The sequence below is a fragment of the Furipterus horrens genome, unplaced genomic scaffold (genome assembly GCF_987537825.1).
Source record: "Furipterus horrens unplaced genomic scaffold, mFurHor1.1.pri manual_scaffold_1, whole genome shotgun sequence".
Taxonomy (NCBI): Eukaryota; Metazoa; Chordata; class Mammalia; order Chiroptera; family Furipteridae; genus Furipterus; species Furipterus horrens.
The window spans coordinates 120075385-120096077 of NW_028327171.1; the positions used below are offsets into that span (position 1 = coordinate 120075385).

Sequence of the window (20693 nt, forward strand, 5' to 3'; positions counted from 1 at the left end):
AAAGCACAAAATGGTACACAATTCTTGCCTCACAGAATAGAAACCCCAGGGCAGACAGAATATATCTTAGCAATAGACCACAGAATAAATGGTGACTTTAGAGGTGTCCCTCATTGGTATGGGGAGAGTTTTAGCATAGAATACAGCACGAACTGGGAGGTCCTATAAGAAGTATAGGAAGGTTAGGAAATGCCATTGTGAAAGCATTCTTTATTATTATTCACTTGATAATGAATCGCTTGCTAACTTGTATTTTTGGTTTGCTAAGATATGTTTTGCTGTACGCTTTTGTTGCAAGAACAATCCCCACATATGCTTCTGACATAATTCTCTATGCTTTTTCCCCATCCTTCAATATTTTCCTGCCTACAGCTGTTAGGAGACTCCAGGAGCAAGGTACCAGTGCTTTAACTTTTGTTTTACGACTTTATTTTTTCTGTTGCAAGTATATTTTCTTTCGGAGCTAGTGAGAGCAACAAAAACTGTATAGACAATACAGAAATTCTGGTCTGAATTATATTATTGAATCTGGTGGAGCTTTTATTAGTGATGGAGTCAGTCACCTCTCATTTGTTTCAGTACTTGTTTTGAATATCAAGCTCTGCTCCTTCTCGCAGTAGTGTTTCATTTTATTTATTAACCCATTTCTGTCTGTTCTTATGTTGTTATTATTTCATGACTGGATATATTCAACATTTTTCTTATTTCAGGAATCTAGTTTCTGTATAAGTAAAGTGATCCTACTTTGGAGAGTAAAAAGGGGTGCTATTAATAATTATGCTAGGACAGTAGGCATAGGTAGAACTGTCCCGAGCAGTTTGGGATGTAAGTAAAAGCCGTATTATTAGAAAATTACATTTGTACAGGTTAAGCCAACAACTATTCGTTCTTCTCTTAAATTGCATTTTATAAATTTATCAGTTTTATTTAGCTGTTGCTATGTTATTTATTGTGTTTAATTTATATTCAGGTTAAGAGAAATTATAGTCTACAGGAAGCCTATTTGTGCTGTAAAGTTTTAAGTCCTTAATAAAAGTGGCTAAGATAATTTATGAATCTTTATACATAGGATAGATACTGTTACTAACATTTCAGTTTCAGACTATAAGAAGCATGACTATTCAAATGACTATTCAAACAAATTTACCCATAGACCATGCTCAAGATGTATTACTTTTGATTGTGAAGGGGCTATGGGTACACATACTTGCATTTTGTCAGGTGCTGAGCCAGGTTATTTAACATATAATTCCATTTAATCCTTACAACAAACCTATGCGAAGTGTAATTATTATCTCAAAGGTGGAGAAACAAAGCAGAAAGGTCAGGTGGCTTTCTGAAGTGACAGAGCCAGTCAGTGGTGGCAGCAGGATTACAACCCAAGTCTGTCTTATTGAGAAGTCTACACAGTGTACTAGAGACCATATTCTTTTCTCTCTGCTACAGGTTGCTCTGCTTATTACTTATTGTATCTACTGGAAGTCTGTGTTTCTGTTTTTATTCCCTAATCTCTGAACACAGGGCTGGTGTGGTGCATCTGCATATTGTGTGTGTGTATCTTTTTACATTTAACTCTTTGTTTTTGTTGGTTTTGTCTGGTATGACTCATGATCATTTCATCTTTCCATTTCTTCCTCAATCATCCTCATCCCTCACTGGATCTGGCAGAAGAAACCTGTGAGAAGGAGATATGAGCCGTATGGGATGTATTCTGATGATGATGCCAATAGTGATGCCTCGAGTGTTTGCTCTGAGCGCTCCTATGGTTCCAGGAATGGTGGCATTCCCCATTATCTGCGGCAGACAGAGGATGTAGCAGAAGTGCTCAACCACTGTGCTAGCTCAAACTGGTCAGAAAGGAAAGAAGGGCTTCTAGGCCTGCAGAACTTACTGAAGAGCCAAAGAACGCTGAGGTGAGGACAAAGACCAAGGTTGTGAGCTAATTTTGAGACCTGTACTATACTATACTCATCAGCGGGGGAGTGGATTTCCTGTCATTTATGGAGTCCTTACACAGTTCCAGCACTAAGGTGATAAAATAACTAAGACCTAGTCTTTGCCTTCCAGAGACCTTGAAATATCTGGCAAATATTCTGTAATTTATTAGATTTATAACATTTGGTTTTCTTACAGTTCACATTTGTCTAGTAGCTATTATTTGAGAAATCTTGGTACAGGTTGCAATTTAGATGAAAAATAAAACTCTGGAAACTAGCTCTTAGTTGATGGGAAAAGAAAATAAAACTCCAGGTCGGTACAGTTCATTACACTTTTGGGTGTGGGTAAGATGATAGCAGTCTTAAACTAAAAACTTTTTAATGCACATATGCATACATGGAGCTTAAATATGCATGGTAAAGAGATATATAAAATGGAGTACTAATAATAACAGTATTATCCCTAGTATTGATGGTTTTTGCATTTTTAAATTATCCTATATTTCATAAATTTTCTAACACAAATGTGTGTTACACACATACCAAAAAGGATGCTTTTATACCATATTTCATCAAATTTAAGGCACTGTGACACATCATTATTCTGTATCCCCCTAAGAAGAAATGCTGCTTATTAAACCTGATGTTACTAATATATTGTTGATTGTAAGATGACTCTCAGAGTTACAGAGATTTTAAAATGTTAAAAAGTGGGTGACTTAGAATCCATGACTTATAGTGTATTATATTCTTCAGATAATTTTTAAAAGGTAAGTTATGACACTGGTAGAATCAAGGTGAGTTCTGTAAAGCTAAGTGAGCATTGACAGATGATCACTATGCAGTGTGGCTACCAGGTCAGCCTGAGTCTACTCTACTGCTTCCTACCTGCTGACTCCACCCCCATGCTTAGTTTCATTCTGTTCATGAAGACGTCTTGAGAGGTTTTGTGAAATTCAGGTAACTTCTGACCTGTAGTGATGTGTCAAAAATCAAAATGATTATTGCTTCAAGAATATGCTTCATTCTGGTGGTCCCAGTTTCTTGAATCTTAGTTTTTACCAAGTACCCATTGAATAACCTCTAGAAATCTGTTGATTAGCATTGGTCTAATCTAGACTGCATTGTGTGTATGAAGAAGAATTAGGCATGATTTAGGGAGAGATGACACTTCTAATCGAGACTTAAAGTGAAAATGGGACTTAATAGTACAGTTGAGAATAAGAAAAAGCAAAGGGGGCCCTAACGCGAAATGAGTGTTTGCTTTGTCTTAGGCACAGTTGTAGGTAGGACGTGTTATCTTCTTTAATCCTGACAGCAGCCAGATAGCTCTTATCATTTATGATTGATATGGATATAAAGACATCAGTACTTTCTCTGTAGCAGAACTGAGATTAAAATTCATGTCTGTCTGACTCCTAAGCATGTACTCTTCCCTGTTTTCTCTTGGCTTTGCCACTTCCACATAGGCACTCTCTAAGATTTACTTTCCTCATTTTAAATAAGAACAAAACTGTTACAGTTTCATATTCTTGTTTAATTTCATCACGAGTTAAATAATTAATTTTTTTGTGTGAAAAAACTTTGTTATATAAAAATTATATAAAGCTTATGTAGTTAACTGAAATAAAAGGATTTTTAAAAGCAAAGCTGTAACTGATTTCATTGTTGATTTACTAAAGTGTTTTATCCCCTCCCCGTTTTTTTTTTTAGTCGAGTAGAATTGAAAAGATTGTGTGAAATCTTCACACGAATGTTTGCTGACCCACATAGCAAGGTAACTCTAGGAACAATGCCTTATTTACATTCCTCTCTGCATGTCTGTGTGAGTTGTATAAAGAATGAGTGATAATTCCCTATAGTGCACTTAAAACCTCACAGATTTAACACTAATTTCAGTAGTAGTTTATGTTACATCTTATAAAAATGGAATCCTAGGGAACTTCAAATGTCCATGAAACTTTTAAGTTATAAATCACATTTCAAGTTAAAGATTATCGTGGAGAGAATCAGTTATTGTCTCTCAGCAAATATTTTTGGGTAGCTCCTATTAGCCAGTGAGCTATGTGTTAGAATATAACCTTGTATTATAATATAGTGCCTTTTTAAAAGAAAAAGTTACAGTAGTGAAGAAAATAATCAGATGTGTGTGTGGATGTATATTTTTTGCATCCTGGGTAGAATTTTTCTATGTAAGACAAGATAGAAAAATGGAAGCATTTATGTATATAATAGATTTATTAGAGAGCAAAGTTATTTCTCCAAATAGGATTTTGCCAGCCCCAAGAACTTGCCGGATGGTGGCCACCTACTTGGTGCCTCCAGCTCTTGGAGGTCCAGGAGGGCACTGAGCCTTAGGGCTGCCTTTCTGACAGGGGCATTAAAACTCTGGAAAGGGCATCCCTGTGAAAGGAAAACACCCAAGAATAAGGGACAGGACCCTTCCGGTGAGTGGTGCTGAGAGAGGGACCCTTTACAAAAGTTACTCGGAGACTAGATTTTAACTAATTAGCATTATTTGGGAGGAAGCCATTAGAGGCTGTTAGATGCTTTTAGATAAAGAAAACAGTGATTATAGTGGGAAAGTTAAAGGGTGGATAAAGGACAGAAACTAAAGTGTAGAAATTGAGAAAATCTAATCACCATTAACAAATCTTAACTGCTTGACATGCAGGATTTAATTATCTTATACTTTAGTTTTCCTAGTAAAAGTGGTCTGTTCTAATTTTCTGGAAGAATAAAACCTGGGATGGCCAGAAAGTCCAGCCTGTTTTGGGGGTGTCCCTTCTTTTCCTAGCCTTTCTTCCTCATAGGAATTGTCCTTGAAGTGTCAACCATCTATCTCTCTAATCATTCAACATTTACTGAGTACCTATTCTGGTTTAGGGATCCAGAAAGTGTAAAAACTGCGTCGCTCAGAGAACCATGAGGAGGCAGCGAGCAGAGAAAAGAAGTTTATTGAGGGAATTAGCAAGCGTGGAGGAAGCCATGCCGCAAATGGCCCGACTCTGGCGTCCTAGGGAAGGAGGGGCTGTTTTATAGGAGGAAGAAAAAAGAAACTATTGAATTCAGTCGTTATCCTGCAGCTGTGAGTCTAGGGCTGAGCAAGGCCAAACGGAGCTCGGATTGATGTACCCCACTATCATGGGAAACGCCCAGGCAGCTGCAGGCGTGTGGGGAGAGGGGGGATGGCGTGGGAACCAAGGCTGTCAGAAAGCAGCATCTGACCCCTGCCTTTTGAGATGCTCCCAGGAGCATGGGAGAATGGATTCAGGGGCTCTCATCTTTTTCTGGACAAGACTTCCCAAATCAGTCCTGAAGCATGTCTTGAAATTCCTGTTAGGACCCTGACCCTCACAGCAAGATTAACATTAACAATATTGATAAGATTCAAGAAAGGTTGAGTTTAAGGGCCGTGTAGATAACCAAATATATAATTATCGAAATTTTTCTCTAAGGTAGTGTTAAAAGCACTAAAATTTAAATCATAAGCGTTAAGATTCATAACATAAAGGATTAGATTGTTTTGGACTGTGATGAAATTTCTGTTACCTGTCACCTCTAGATTGCTGATTCAGAACCAGAATGTGAGGATAAAGAAGGAAATTTGTTTCCATCAGAAGGCTCTTGTACAGTGAGTTGGGAGGTCTCACTTTAATTATTCTACCAGCTGCCTTTGAGCTAAGCTAAGAGTCCCTCCCCTGAGCTCATTGACTCTTTTCTGAGCTATCTCACAGGCGACGGTGGTTAACAGTTGCTGTGCTATTCGGTATATGATGGCTGGTTGTCCCAGTAGAGCAATACTTATTAACTAAGTTAGAGGAGACATGGTGCTACCTACCTCTCTGAAATTGGTTCAAGGATATTACACCGTGACTCTGTCTCGTCTTAGACAGCAATAATGAGTACACAGCAGCATGATAATTTTTGAGCTGTCAGTACCTTTTATTCTAAGCCATAATCTTTTATAAAGCTTTTTATTGCTTTTGAAATATCTTTATATAAAAATATTACTTGAAATATCTGAATTAGCATGCATTAAAATAGATGACTAAGATGAAAAATAGATACACAAGTCTTTTCCCCTCATCCTATAACATTATTTTTTTGTATAGGTGTTACATGATAATATTTATAAAACTTTTAAAATTGCACTTGAAAGGCAATATTACATTAGTTTTAGTTGTACAACATAGTGATTAGACATTTCTGTAACTTACAAAGTGATCATCCTAATAAGTAAGTACCCACCCGATACATACATAGTTATTACAGTATTATTGACTGTGTTCTCTATGATGTACTTTACATCCCTGTGAGTGTTTTTATAACTGGCATTTGTGTATTATAATCCCTTTGCCACTTTTACCCTTTCCCCCAGCTCTCCTATCTGGCAACCATCAGTTTGTTCTCTGTTATCTATGAGTTTGTTTCTGTTTTGTTTGTTTACTTTGTTTTTTAGAGTCCACATGTAATTGAAAACATATAGTATTTGTCTTTCTCTGACTGACTTAATTCATTGAGCATAATGACCTATAGATCCATCCGTGTTGTCGCAAATGGCAAGGTTTCATTCTTTTTATGACTGAGTCATCTTCCATTGTATATATGTGCCACCTCTTTATTCATTTGTATATTGATGGGGACTTACGTTGCCTCCATATCTTGGCTATTGAAAATAATGCTGCAGTGAGCATAGGGGTGCATGTGTCTTCTTGAATTAGTGTTTTGGATTTCTTTGAACAAATACCCAGAAGTTGAATTTCTGAGTCATAATGGTAGTTCTAGTCTTAATTTTTTGAAGAATTTCCGTGGTGGCTGTACCAGTTTGCAATCCCACAAATAGTGCACAAGGGTTCTCTTTTCTCCACATCCTCACCAGAATTTGTTATATATTGAGTTATTGATGATAGCCATTCTGACAGGTGTGAGATGATACCTCATTGTGGTTTTAATTTGCATTTCTCTGTTATGAATCACATTGAATATTTTTTCATATGTCTATTGGCCATCTGTATGTCCTCTTTGGAGAAATGTCTAATCACTTCTGCCCATTTTTAAATCAGATTGTTTATTTCTTTGGTGTTAGGTTGTATGAATTTCTTAAATACTTTGAAATTAACTTATCTGGCATATCATTGGTGAATATCTTCATCTATCCAGTAGGCTGTCTTTTTGTTTTGTTAATGGTCCTTTCTCAGTGCATATACTTTTTAGTTTGATGTAGTCCCATTTGTTTATTTTCTCTTTTGTCACCCTTGACCAGAGACGTATCCAGAATAATGCAACTTAAAAGCAGTGTCAAGAGTGTACTGCCTTGAGTTTTATGGTTTTGGGTCTTACATTTAAGTCTTTGATCCATTTCCAGTTTATTTTCACATATAGTATAAGAAAATTGGTCTATTTTTATCTTTTTTTGGATGTAACTATACAATTTTTCCAACACCATTTATTAAAGAGATGTCTTTACCCTGTTGCATATTCTTACCTCCTTTGTCATAAATATTAACTGGCCATATAGACATGGGTTTATTTCTGGGTTCTATTCTGTTTCATTGACCTATATGTCTGTTTTATGCAAATTGTGTGCTGTTTTGATTACTGTAGATTGCAGTACAGTTTGAAATCAGATAGTGTGATACCTACATCTTTGTTCTTTTATTCTCACAATTGCTTCGACTATTCAAGGGCTTTTCTAATTCCTTACAATTTTAGGATTCTTTGTTTAGTTTCATTGGTATTTTGAGAGGCGTTACATTTAGTCTATAGATTTTTGGGGGTAGTATGGACATTTTAACAATGTTAAGTCTTCCTATCCATGATTGTGGTATATACTTCCATTTATTTGTATCTTTAAATATGTTTTTAATAAAAATGCTGTTATATATTATTGAACATTTATGTTTACCAAGTTTTCAGATTTCTTTAAAATTATTTCCTACTAATAAAAGCTAATGAATTCTTATATTCTAAATATTAAAGTCGAGGGTATGTACATTTTTAATTTTTTTTGTTTATTTATTTTTCTATTACAGTTGTCCCACTTTCTCCCCCATTGCTCCCTCCCCATCTCATTGTACATGTCCATGGGTTATTTATACTAGTTCCTTTACTAAACCCTTACCCTACTTACCCCCATCTCTCCCTGCCCCCCCACCCCCAGGAACTATTAGTTTGTTCCTTGTTCACATGCCTCTGGTTCAATTTTGCTTGTTTGTTTGCAGTGTTCATTAGTCTCCTGTATTAGGTAATATCACATGGTATTTATCTTTCATTTCCTGACTTATTTCACTAAGCATAATTCTCTCTAATTCCATCCATGTTATTGTAAATTGTAGGAGTTCCTTTTTTCTTTCTGCTGCATAGTATTTTTCTGTGTAAATGTACCACAGTTTTTTGATCCACTCATCTACAGATGGGCACTTACGCTGTTTACAGCAATTGGCTATTGTAAATAGCACTGCTCTGAACATAGGGGTCTGTAAGTTCTTTTGAATTGGGGTTCCAGGATTCTTCGGGTATAATTTTAGCAATCGGATCACTGGTTCAAAAGGCAGTTCCATTTTTAGTTTTTTGAGGTAATTCCATACTGTTTTCCATAGTGACTGTACCAGTCTGCATTTGTTGATTTGTTGATGATGGCCATTCAGACTGGTATAAAGTGGTATCTCATTGTGGTTTTTATTTGCATCTCTGACGGCTACTGATGTTGAGCATTCTTTCATATGTCTATGGACCCTCTGTATATCCTCCTTGGAGAACTATTTGTTCAGGTCCTTTGCCCGTTTTTGAATTAGATTGTCTGTCTTCTTGGTGTTGAGACGTGTAAGTTCTTTATATATTTTGGAGATCAATCCCTTTTCTGAGAGATCATTGGCAAATATATTTTCCCATATGGTTGGTTCCCTTTTCACCTTGCTGATGTTTTCTTTGCTGAAAAGACACTTTAATTTGATGTAGTCCCATTTGTTTGTTCTTTCCTTCATTTTCCTTGCCTTAGGATATCTGAAATTTTCCTGTCTATGTTTTCCTTTAGGATTTTTATGGTGTCACGGCTTACATTTAAGTCTTTGATGCATGTTGAGTTTATTCTGGTGTGTGGTGTAAGTTGGTCTAGTTTCATTTTTTTGCACATCCCTGTCCAGTTCTCCCAGCACCATTTGTTGAAGAGACTCTTCTCACTCCGTTCTATGTTCCTTCCCCCTTTGTCTAATATTAGCTGACCATATAGAGCAGGGTTTATTTCTGGGCTCTCTATTCTGTTCCATTGCTCTATACGTCTGTTCTTATGCCAGTACCAGACTGTTTTGATTACAGTAGCTTTGTAGTATAGTTTGATATGAGGTATTGTGATTCCTCCTACTGTGTTCTTTTGTCTCCGGATTACTGTGCTATTCGGGGTCTTCATGGTTCCATAAAAATTTTTAAGTATTTGTTCTAGGTCTGCGAAATATGTCATTGGTATTTTAATAAGGATCACGTTGAATTTATAAATTGCTTTGGGTAGTATGGACATTTTAATTATGCTGATTCTTTCCATTCAGGAACATGGTATATGCTTCCATTTATTTGTATCTTCCTTAATTTCTTTCTTCAGTGTTATGTAGTTTTCCAAGTACAGGTCTTTTATTTTTTTGGTTAAGTTTATTCCTAAATACTTTATTTTTCTTGTTCCTATAGTAAGTGGGATTTTTTAAAGTTTCTATCTCTGATATTTTATTTTTGGTGTACAAAAATGCCTTCGATTTCTGAATATTGACTTTATACCCTGAAATTTTGCCAAATTCACTTATTATGTTGAGTAGTTTATTCATGGAGTCTGTAGGGTTTTCTATATACACTACCATGTCATCTGCAAATAATGACAGTTTTACTTCCTCTTTTCTAATTTGGATGCTTTTTATTTCTTTTTCTTGTCTGATTGCTGTGTCTAAAACTTCCAACACTATGTTGAATAGGAGTGAAGAGAGTGGACATCTTTTATCTTGTTACTGATCTCAGGGGAAATGCTTTCAGTTTTTGTCCACTGAGTTTGATGTTGGCTTCAGGTTTCTCATATATGGCCTTTATTATGTTGAGGTATGCTCCCTCTATTCCTAGTTTGCTGAGTGTTTTCATCATACATGGGTGTTGTACTTTATCGAATGCTTTTTCAGCATCTATTGATATGATCATGTGATTTTTATCTCTCATTTTGTTTATGTGGTGTATTATGTGTATTGATTTGTGAATATTAAATCATCTTTGCATCCCTGGGATGAATCCCACTTGATCATGGTGTATGATATTAATGTGTTGCTGGATCCTGTTTGCCAATATTTTGTTGAGGATTTTAGCATGTGTGTTCATCAGCATTGCTGGCCTGTAGTTTTCTTTCTTTGTTATGTCTTGACTTGGTTTTGGATTTAGGGTAACACTGGCTTCATAGAAAGAGTTTGTGAGTCTTCCCTCTTCTTGGATTTTTTGGATCGTTTGTGAAGGGTAGGCATTAGTTCTTCCCTAAATGTTTTGTAAAATTCGCCTGTGAAGCCGTCAAGTCCAGGGCTTTTGCGTGCCAAGAGTTTTTTGATTAATGCTTCAATTTCACTGGTTGTTATTGGTCTATTCAGGCTTTCTGCTTCTTGATTCAGTTTTGGAAGAATGATATGTTTCTAGAAATTTGTCCATTTCATTTAGGTTGTCAAGTTTTTTGCCATACAGTTGTTTATAGTAATTTCTTACAAACCTTTGTATTTCTTTGGTATCGGTTGTGATTTCTCCTCTTTCATTTCTGATTTTGTTTATTTGGGTTCTCTTCTTTTTTTTTCTTGGTGAGCCTGGTTAAAGGCTTGTCAATTTTGTTTATCTTTTCAAAGAACCAGCTCCTAGTTTTATTGATCTTTTTAATTGTTTGTTTAGTCTCTTATGTCATTTAAGTCTGCTCTGATCTTGATAATTTCCTTCCTTCTACTCATTCTGAAATTTGTTTATTGTTGTTCCTCTAGTTCTTGTAGCTGTAGGGTTAGATTTTTATTTGAGATTCTTCTATCCTTTTTAGGTAGGCCTGTATTGCTATGAACTTTCCTCTCAGGACTGCTTTGGGTGATTCCCATAGGTTTTGAGTTGTTGTGTGTTCATTATCATTAGTTTCCAGAAACTTTGATTTCTTCCTTGTTGTCATTGTTAACCCATTCATTATTTAATATCATGTTATTCATTCTCCATGAGTTTGAATGTCTTTCAGTTTTATCCTTGAGGTTGATGTCCAGTTTCAAGGCATTGTGATCTGAGAAGATGCTTGATATAATTTCAATTTTCTTGAATTTGTTGAGGCTTGTTTTGTGTCCTACCATATGGTCTGTCTTTGAGAATGTTCCATGTGCACTTTAGAAGAATGTATATTTTGCTTCTTTGGTGTGAAAAGTTCTATATATATCAACTAAGTCCATTTGATCTAGAGTGATGTTCAATGCTTCAGTATCCTTGGTGTTTCTTTGCTTGGAAGATCTGTCCATTGTTGATACGGGGTGTTAAAGTCCCCTACTATGAGTGTGTTGCTGTTGATATCCTTCTTGTAGTCTTCCAAGATTTTCCTTATATATTTGGGTGCTCCTATGTTGGGTGCATATATGTTCACCAGGGTTACATCTTCTTCATGGATTGTCCCCTTAAGTGTTATGAAATGTCCTTCTTTGTCTCTTTTTATGGTCTTTGCTGTGAAATCTGTTTTGTCTGATATAACTATTGCTACCCCAGCTTTTTTTTCATGTCCATTTGCTTGGAATACTTTTTTCCATCCCTTCACTTTCAGTTTGTGTATATCTTTTGTTCTGAGGTGTGTTTCTTGTAGACAGCAAATATGTAGGTCTGTTTTCTTATCCATTCCATTACCCTATGTCTTTTCATTGGAACATTTAATCCATTTACATTTAAGGTTATTATTGACAGATATTTATTTATTTCCCTTGTACCTTTGTTGTTCTCCCTCTCTCTTTTTATTCTTACTGCATTCCCTTTAGCGTCTCTTGCAATGCTGGTTTGGTCGAGATGTATTCTTTTGGTCTTCCTTTGTCTGGGAAACTCTTTATTTCACATTCCATTTTTTAAGAGAGCCTTGCTGGGTAGAGTAGTCTTTGTTGTGGGCCTTTGTTTTTCATCACTTGAAATATTTTTTGTCATTCCCTTCTGGCTTGTAGTTTCTGTTGAGAAATCGGTTGATAGCCTTTTCAGAGTTCCCTTGTATGTTATTTACTTTTTCTCTTGTTGCCTTTAGGATTTTCTCTTTGTTTTTGAGTATTTTCATTTTGTTTATGATGTGCCTTGGAGTGGGCCTTCTTGGGTTCACCTTCATTGGGACCCTCTGTGCTTCCTGTACTTGTGAGATGTTTTCACTCCTCATGTTCGGGAAGTTTTGCATCATTACTTTTTCAATCCAGTTTTCTATCCCTTGCTTCTCTTATTCTCCTTCAGGCATCCCTATGATATGGATATTATTGCATTTCATGTTATCCTGTAGTTCTCTTAAACCCCTTCATTCTTTTTAAGTCTTTTTTCAGTTTGTTGCATTGTCTGGGACTTTTTCTACATTGCCCTCTCACTCACTGATTCAATCCTCAGCTTCATTTAGCCTGCTTTTGATTGCTTCTACTGTGTTCTTCAGTTCATAAATTGTATTCTTCTTTTCTTCCTGGTTCTTATTGGTAGTTTCTATGTTCTTTTTCATGATGGTATAGTTCTCAGTAAGGTCCTTGTAGCTTCCCTGGAATTCTTAGTAGTTTTCCTCGAGTTCTTTGTGTAGTTTCCCTGGAGTTCATTGTAGTTTTCTTTGAGTCAGTTTAGTTCATTGAGCTTCCTCATTACTATTGTTTTAAATTCTATGTCTGATAGGTTGCTTGCCTCTATTTCATCTATCCCTCCTTCTGGGAATTCCTCCTTTCCTTTTGGTGGGGTGTTTTTTCTTCACCTCCCCAGGTGTCTGTTCTTGTTTGTTTCTGCTTCTTGGATTGATGTGCTTTTATTTTCTGCCTTTGTAATTTGACCTTCTGAGGTAGGACTCCTGTGTGATTCAGTGGTGCAGACTCCTTGATCTCCTTAACTTGATGCTCTTGGGATGTTCTTTATGCCTTTTATTTGGACTCTGTAGAAGTATTTTGGTTTTGGTGGTTGTTGTGTTGCTCTTTGGTGGGTTCTTCCCTTAAATTATCTGCCTGAGAGTCACTCTGCCCACTTCTGACAGTTGTGGAGCTGCCTCCAGCTGATGCTTCTTGGAGGGGAGTAGTCTGGTTATGAGATTTCTCCCTTAGCACTGGGGTTGAGTCTGCCCTGGGATCTGGTCTACTGCTCCCCCAGCTCTTTATCCAGAAGCAGCGCCCAAAGTTTTCCAAAGCTCCTCTAGTTCTCTTCATCCTCCTTCAGCTGCAGCCCAGGTTGAGGATGGCAAGTGCGCTTTTGCCTGCCAGCCAGCAGGTGGGCTGGTGTGGCAGGCAGGCACATGCATGTGAGGCTGTATCTTTAAGTTTTTTCTTCAGTGCCTTACAAATGTTTAAATTTATTTCCACGTATTTTTTTAATGCAATTGTAAATGGGATTTTTTTAAATTTCTTTTTCTGATATGGAGCTCATTATTGGTGTATAAAGATGCAATTGATTTTTGTATCATGCTACTTGACTAAATTCATATAATAGTTCTAGTAGTTTTGGGGTGCATCTGTATATATGGGGTCAACAAAAAAAGTCCGTAGTTTTTTCCATTAAATAAAATTCATTTTCACCTATAACTTTATTGATTTGGATATTTTGAGTATGTCAGCTGTTTCCCACATGGTATCACGTTTGTTCTCAGTTAATGTCTCAGTGCGATCTCTATGAACTTCAACTGGTCTATCTGACTGTGGAGCATCATCCAGAAAGAAATCTCAAGCACAGGACCTCGCAGACCACTTTTGCACTTTTGCACACATTCAGTTAGTCACAGCACCTTCCCCATCCACTGCACAAATCTTTATTTTATTTATTTATTTTTATTTTTTGCGTTTTAGTTGCATTAACTTTTCATTTGATGGTAGTGTACTATCTTTTTAATGTATTGCTGAATTTGGTTTGCTGATATTTTGTTGAGGATTTTTACATATATGTTCATCAGAGATATTGGCTTATAATATTTTTGGTAATGTCTTTTTCTGCTTTTGTTATCGGTGCCATACTGGCCTCATAAAATGAGCTTGTGATCCTTCCATACACTTCAAGTTTTTGAAATAGTTTGGAAAGGATGAGTATTATTCACCTGTGAAGCCATTTGATGCAGGACTGTTGTTTCTTGAGAGTTTTAAAATTATTGATTTGATTTTCTTAGTTATGTTTCTTCAGATGTTCTGTTTTTTCTTCATTCAGCCTTGGAAGAGTTTATGTTTCTGAGAATTTATTCTTTTCTTCCAGATTGTCCAATTTGTTGGCATATGATTGCTCATAGTATTATAATCCCTTGTATTTCTGCTGTGTCAATTGTCACTTCTCTTTCATTTCTGATTTTATTTGTTAGGGTCCTCTTTTTCTTGGTGAGTCTGGTTAAAAAGGTTTATCAATTTTGTTTTTCTTTTCAAATATGCAGCTTTGGGGCTTTTGGTTTCATTCATCTTTTGTATTCTTTTATACTATGTTGTTTATTTCTGCTCTGATATTTATTATTTCCTTCCTTCTACACACTTTTGGCTTTGTTGTTGTTTTTCTGGTTCATTTAGATGTAAGGTTAGATTGTTTTTTTCAGATTTTTCTTGCTTCTTGAGGTAGGCCTATACTGCTATGAATATCCCTCTTGCAATAGCTTTTACTCTGTCCCATAGATTCTGGGTTATTGTGTTTTCATTTTCATTTGTGTCTAGGTCTCTTGATTTTTTAAAAAATCTTGTTATTAACTGGTTGATTGTTTAGTAGCATGTTATTTAGCCTCCATGTGTTTTTGTGTTTTTCAGTTTCTTCTTGTAATTGACTTTAGTTTCCCACCATTATGATCAGAGAAGATGCTTGATATGATTTCAGTCTTTTTAATTTTATTGAGCTCTGTTTTATGGCCTAACATGTCATCTGTGCTAGGAAATACCCCATGTGCACTTGAAAAAAAAAGGTATATTCTATTGCTTTTGGATGAAATATCCTAAAGTATCAATTATAAGATGATGATCCAGTTGAACATGTCATTTAAGGTCACTGTTTCCTTGTTGATATTCTCTCTGTATGATCTATCCATTGACGTCAGTGGGGTCTTAGAGTCCCCGACTATAATTGTATTGTTGTAGATCTCTCCCTTTATGTCCATCAATATTTGTTTTATATATTTAGGTGCTCCTACATTAGGTGTGTAAATATTTAAAAGAGTTATATCCTCTTGTTGGATTGATTTCTTTGTCTTTATGACATGTCCTTCTTTGGCTCTTGTTACAGCCTTTGTTTGAAAGTCTATTTTGGAAATATCTTTTTCCATCCCTTTAATCTGAAGTGGGTCTCTTGTAGGCAGTCTATATGTACGGGTCTTGTTTTCTTATCCCTTTACCTACCCTGTATCTTTTCCTTAGAGCATTTAGTCCATTTATAGTTAAAGTAATTACTTACACTTAAAGTAAGTATGCAGTTATTGCCAACTTATTGTTTTATGATTGTTTTTGTAGTTCTCTGTTACTGCCTTACTATCTTGTATGTTGATGACTTTCTGTAGTGTTGTACCTAAATTATTTTCTCTTTATTTCTTGTATATCTATAGATTTTTGGTTTGGGGTTACAATGTGGTTCATATATACCAGGCTGTGTTTTTAACAGTCTAGTTTTAAAGTTGATGATCACTGAAATTCAAACACATTCTAAAATCCCTCCCATTTTTACTCTCCTTGCCCCCATGTTTATGTTTTTGTCATATTTTTTACTTCTTTTGTGTATGTGTTTGTGTATATACCTTAATTTGTTGTTGTAATTACACAAATTGCCTAATTTCACCTTTTAACCTTTGTACCAGCTTTATAGGTGGGTTGATCTACTGCTTTTACTGTTTTTGTCTTTATCGGTGAGAATTTTTTCTTTACTGTATTTCCTTATTTATTTTTTTTTATATTGCTTTTTTTCTCTTAAAGAAGTCCCTTTGATGTTTCCTATAATGCTTGCTGTTTGGTGTTAACAAGCTTCTTTAGTTTTATTTTATCTGGGAAATTCTTTATCTCTCCCTCAATTCTAAATGACAGCCTTGTTGGATAGAATAACCTCGGTTGTAGGCCCTTGGCTTTTTATCACTTGGAATATTTCATGCCAGTCCCTTCTGGCCTATAAAGTTCCTGTTGAAAAATCAGCTGATAGTCTTAAGGGAGCTCCCTTGTAAGTAATTAACTGTCTTTTTCTTTAAGGTTTGGCATTTTAGTTATGATGTGTTTTGGTGTGGTGCTCTTTTGGTCTATCTTGTTTGAGACACTGCACTTATATATCTTCTGGCCTTGTATATCTACTTTTTTTTAAAATTATTTACTTTTTTAAAAAATTTTAAGTATATTTTATTGACTATGTTGTTACAGTAGTTCCAATTTTTTTCCCCTTTGCTCCACTCTGCCCAGTAACCCCCTTCCCTCCAGCAATCCCACCCCCACTTAGTTCATGTCCATGGGTCGTGCATGTAAGTTCTTTGGCTTCACCCTGTCCTATATTATTCTTAACATCCCCCTGTCTATTTCGTACCAAACAATTATGCTTCTTAATCCCTGCACCATTTCCCCATCTCCCCCTCCACCCTCCCAGCTGATAACCCTCCAAATGATCCCCGTACCTATGATTCTGTTCCTATTCTGGTTTGCTTAGTTAGATTTTGTTTTCATTTTTTAGATTCAGTTGTTGATAGTTGTCAGTTTGTTGTCATTTGAGTTTTCACAGTTTTGATCTTCTTTTTCTTAAATAAGTCCCTTTGACATTTCATATAATAATGGCTTGGTGATGATGAGCTCCTTTAGCTTCACCTTGTCTGGGAAGCACTTCATCTGCCCTTCCATTCCAAATGATAGCTTTGCTGGATAGAGTAATCCTGGTTGCAGGTTGCCTTTCATCACATTGAATACTGCTTGCCAGTTGCTTCCTGCCTGCAAAGTGTCCTCTGAGAAATCAGCTGATAGTCCTAAAGGCACCCCCCTGTAGGCAACTCTCCGCCTCTCTCTTGCTGCCCCCAGGACTCTGTCTTAATCTTTTACCTTTGGCATCTCAGACATGATGCGTCCTGGTGTGGTTCCCTGTGGGTCCAGCTCGCCCGGGACCCTCCGTGCTTCCTGGACCTGTATGTCCACCTCCTTCACAAAATTTGGGAAGTTTTCCTCATTTTTAAAAATTCTTGCTTCCTCATTCTGCACTGGTTGACTGTTTTTTCTTCCTTATGTTCCAAATCATTGATTTGAACTCCTTTTTCCTTCCTTTCACCATTGGTTTTGTGTGGATTTTCCTTCGTTTCACTTAGCATAGCTTTCACTTCTTCTCTTATGCATTTGCTGTACTCAAGCATATCTGTCAATCCTGTGAGTATCTTTATCACCAGTGTTTTGAATTCTGCGTCTGTTAGGTTTTCTGTCTCCTCATCTCTGAGGTTGGCTATGCCCTCGTCGCTTAGTTTTCCCACTGGAACCTTGATCTGTTTCCCCTTTTGGGTCATACTTCTCTTTCTCCTCATTCTGACAGGCTCCTGTGTTTGTTTGCCTTTTTATCCCAGGTAGAGCTGTCGCTCCTGTTATGTTGTAAAGGGCGGAGCCTTAGGGATTCGTCAGTACAGGGTGGCCTGTTTCATCTCGTTGTGGTGCTGTATCATGGGGGAGTCGTCCGAGGGGGAACAATGCCACCAGCCCAGCACTCTCCCATTTTCCAGGCACCTCTCCCACTTCTGCACTGGACTGACGCCCCTCTAGCTGCTGCATTGACTGTCGTTCCCAGAGTGGGTGGGTCTGCGGACGTTCTAGGATCGTGGGGGCCCTTTAAACAGTCGGACTCTGCTGAGAGACAGGCAGTTTCTGCCTCCACCCCAACCCCCACTGGTCTGCACAGTCAGAAGCAATGAGACTTGATTTTCCTCGTTCCTGGGACCGTGAGCTGTGAGGTCCGGTGAGGAGGTGGGAGGAGGCAGGGGTCCCTCCTGCCTTTTTAAAAAGTGGGACTGCACTTTCCTCCAGCCCACCGCCGCTGCTGCCGCTGCTACTGCCACCACACTTGTCCTCTCCACCCCAGCTCCGCCCCTCCTACCTGTCAGGATGAGTATTTCTTCTTTGTATCTTTGTTTGATTGACTTCCATGCAGTTTGATTTTCTGGAACTTCTGGTTGTCTCTAGTTTTGAGGTAGTTGTATTCCTTCTTAGTTGTGGAGGGAGATGTAGCGAGTCTGTCTACGCCTCTGCCTTGGCCGGAAGTCTATATGTCTATCTACCTTTTTTGGTCATTATTTCTTCAAATAGGTTTGCCTCTCTTGCTCTTTCTCCTCACTTTCTGACACCCCCATGATGCAAATGTCGGTATACTTGATATTTTCCCAGAGATCACTTACCTTTTTTTTTTTTTTTCTTCTTATTGCTATTTTGATGGGATGTTTTCTGCTCCCTTGTCTTAGATCATTCATTCAGTCCTCTGCTTTCTCTGATCTGCTGTTGATTCCATGTAATATATTCTTTATTTTAGTAGAGTATTTTTCCTTCGTGACCAGTTCTTTTTTACGTTTTCTCATTTTTTGTTTCCTGTCTCCTTTTTGAAGTTTGCACTGAGATCTTTTTTTTTTTCCCAAAAATTCATGGAGCATTCTCAAAGCAGTGTATGAGTTCCCAGTGTGGTAGATTGCTTGCTTCCGTTTTATTTAGTTCTTTATCTGGAGTTTTATCCTGTTTTTTTTTTTTTTTTTTTTTTCATTTGGGACATGTTTCTATGTCTCCTTGTTTTGGCTGGTTCTCTCTCTCTCTCTCTGTCTCTCTCTCTGTCTCTCTCTATGTATTAGGTAAATCTGCTATATCTTCCAGTCTTGGTCGAGTGACTTCATGTACTAGGTGTCCCGTGGGGTCATGTGGTGCATGCTCTCTGTCACCTATGTAGGTTGCTCCAGGGGTGTCCTTTGTGTAGTGTTCTCTCCTATTGTAGCCTTAATGCTGGTGCTACCATGTGTGAAATTGAACCTCAGGATAACTGGCTGTGAGGACTGGCCATGACCACAGTGGACCAGCTCTTAGGAAGGGGTTGACCCCACAGAGCAGCTGTGCTCTGTAGCCTGCTGAGTCTTCTCTCTGTGTGTCATTTACGGAGATGGTTGTGTGGTGCTGTGATGGGGTCTGAAGCTGGCTACCCTGTGTGTTGATTCTGGGGCCTCTTGGGAGGGACTCCAGTGCATGCCCATGGTAGCCTCTGTCTGTGTCTGCCCAAGGGCTACCTGTTAGAAGGTACAAAGTGACCTGTGGTTGGTATCCGCCTGTGGTGGCCTTGGAGACTCCTGGGAGTGGCTGTGCTGTAAACAGAGGCTGGCTGCCACTAGAAGAGGTATGGGGAATGCTGAGACCAGCTGCTGCTTGTTTGGGGTTTGTGTATTTTTGAGAGATGTTAGCAAATTCTGCAGTGTAGGCACAATCCAGCTGCTTCTATGGGAACAGCAGCTAAAAGAGGTTCAGGCCAGGCTAACGACTTACGGGGTTTTGAAATCATCAGAGTGCATTGAACAGTGTTAGCCAGATTATTGGAGAGTTCAGACTTGTCACCTGCTGGCAGCTGCTGCCTGGGTGGGGTGAGGACTCAACAGAGAAATAGTGCAACCTGCCAACACTTTTGTCCAGGAGAGAGCTGTCCCCACTCCTGCCCCTGTAGCCCTTGCCCTAAAGCTAATCAATTTAGTTAATCCCCTTTTGTCCCTGAAACTTTTTAAGTAAGTCTTTAAGACCTCCAATGCCTTCTTTTCTAGAAGCCTCTTGTCTTTCTCAGACCCAAGTTGCACTGGTTTTCATGGTCCTATGTTAAGGGACTTATCTTTTAGGTCTGGTGCCCTGCGCTGGGGAGCCTGGTGTGGGGCTGGGTCTCACTTCTCAGGGGGTCTTCCACAGCCAAGTTATGCCTGCCAAGTCTTAACCTTCACTCCGGGGTGTGGGACAAGCTCGTTTTGGGTCTTTGCCCCTCCTAACAGCCTCGCTGTGGCTTCTTCTTTATATCCTTAGTTATAGGACTTCTGATCAACTAGTCTTCAGGTGGTTTTCAAGGGTGGTGGTTCTATAATTTCATTGTAATTTTGATGTGGTCACAAGAGGAGGAGGGTACAGTGTCTACCTACTCTCATCTTGACGGAAACTCTTCTTATAGTATTTTTGAATAATAAATAATGAACAATAATTGTATAGAATTATGATGTTTTAAATGTTTTTTCAAGAGAAATAAAAAGATGCTTCTAAATTAAACTAGTACTTAAAAATTAAAAAATAAGTAAACTAATACTTTTCAAGTTATTTTTCTCTGTGCTGAATTTTAAAGGTGTATTGGAGGAGAGAGAGTATGTTATCAATTTGTAGCCATTTCAGGTCTTTGAAGAAACTGCATGAAATTATATTAATTCACTCTGAACTAACATGGTATTTGTTTTGTTGCATGGCCTGGTTTGCGGTGGAATTCACATCAGAGAGTAAGTTCCAATTCTTCTTCCTTTATTTTGTTTAATATATTTGTCTTCCATATTGTGATCAGTTGTTAACAGTGTTAACCTAAGTCATAAGAGACTGGGCAAAGCCAGTATAGACATTTTTAATGTTTTGAAGACTT

General features: G+C 37.6%; 1 protein-coding gene across 20 annotated transcripts in view; it reads left to right on the forward strand.

Moving 5' to 3' along the window:
* CLASP1 (cytoplasmic linker associated protein 1) overlaps positions 1 to 20693 on the forward strand; it is a 336932-nt gene that overhangs the window by 263548 nt on the left and 52691 nt on the right. For 12 of the 20 annotated variants that reach the window (XM_090279150.1, XM_090279145.1, XM_090279172.1 and 9 more), the window contains 3 exons: positions 373 to 396; positions 1669 to 1913; positions 3651 to 3714. In XM_090279150.1, coding sequence (XP_090135276.1) covers positions 373 to 396; positions 1669 to 1913; positions 3651 to 3714 — 333 coding nt within the window. The remainder of the gene's footprint in view (positions 1 to 372; positions 397 to 1668; positions 1914 to 3650; positions 3715 to 20693) is intronic. The other 8 variants (XM_090279157.1, XM_090279179.1, XM_090279211.1 and 5 more) reach the window with 1 other exon arrangement.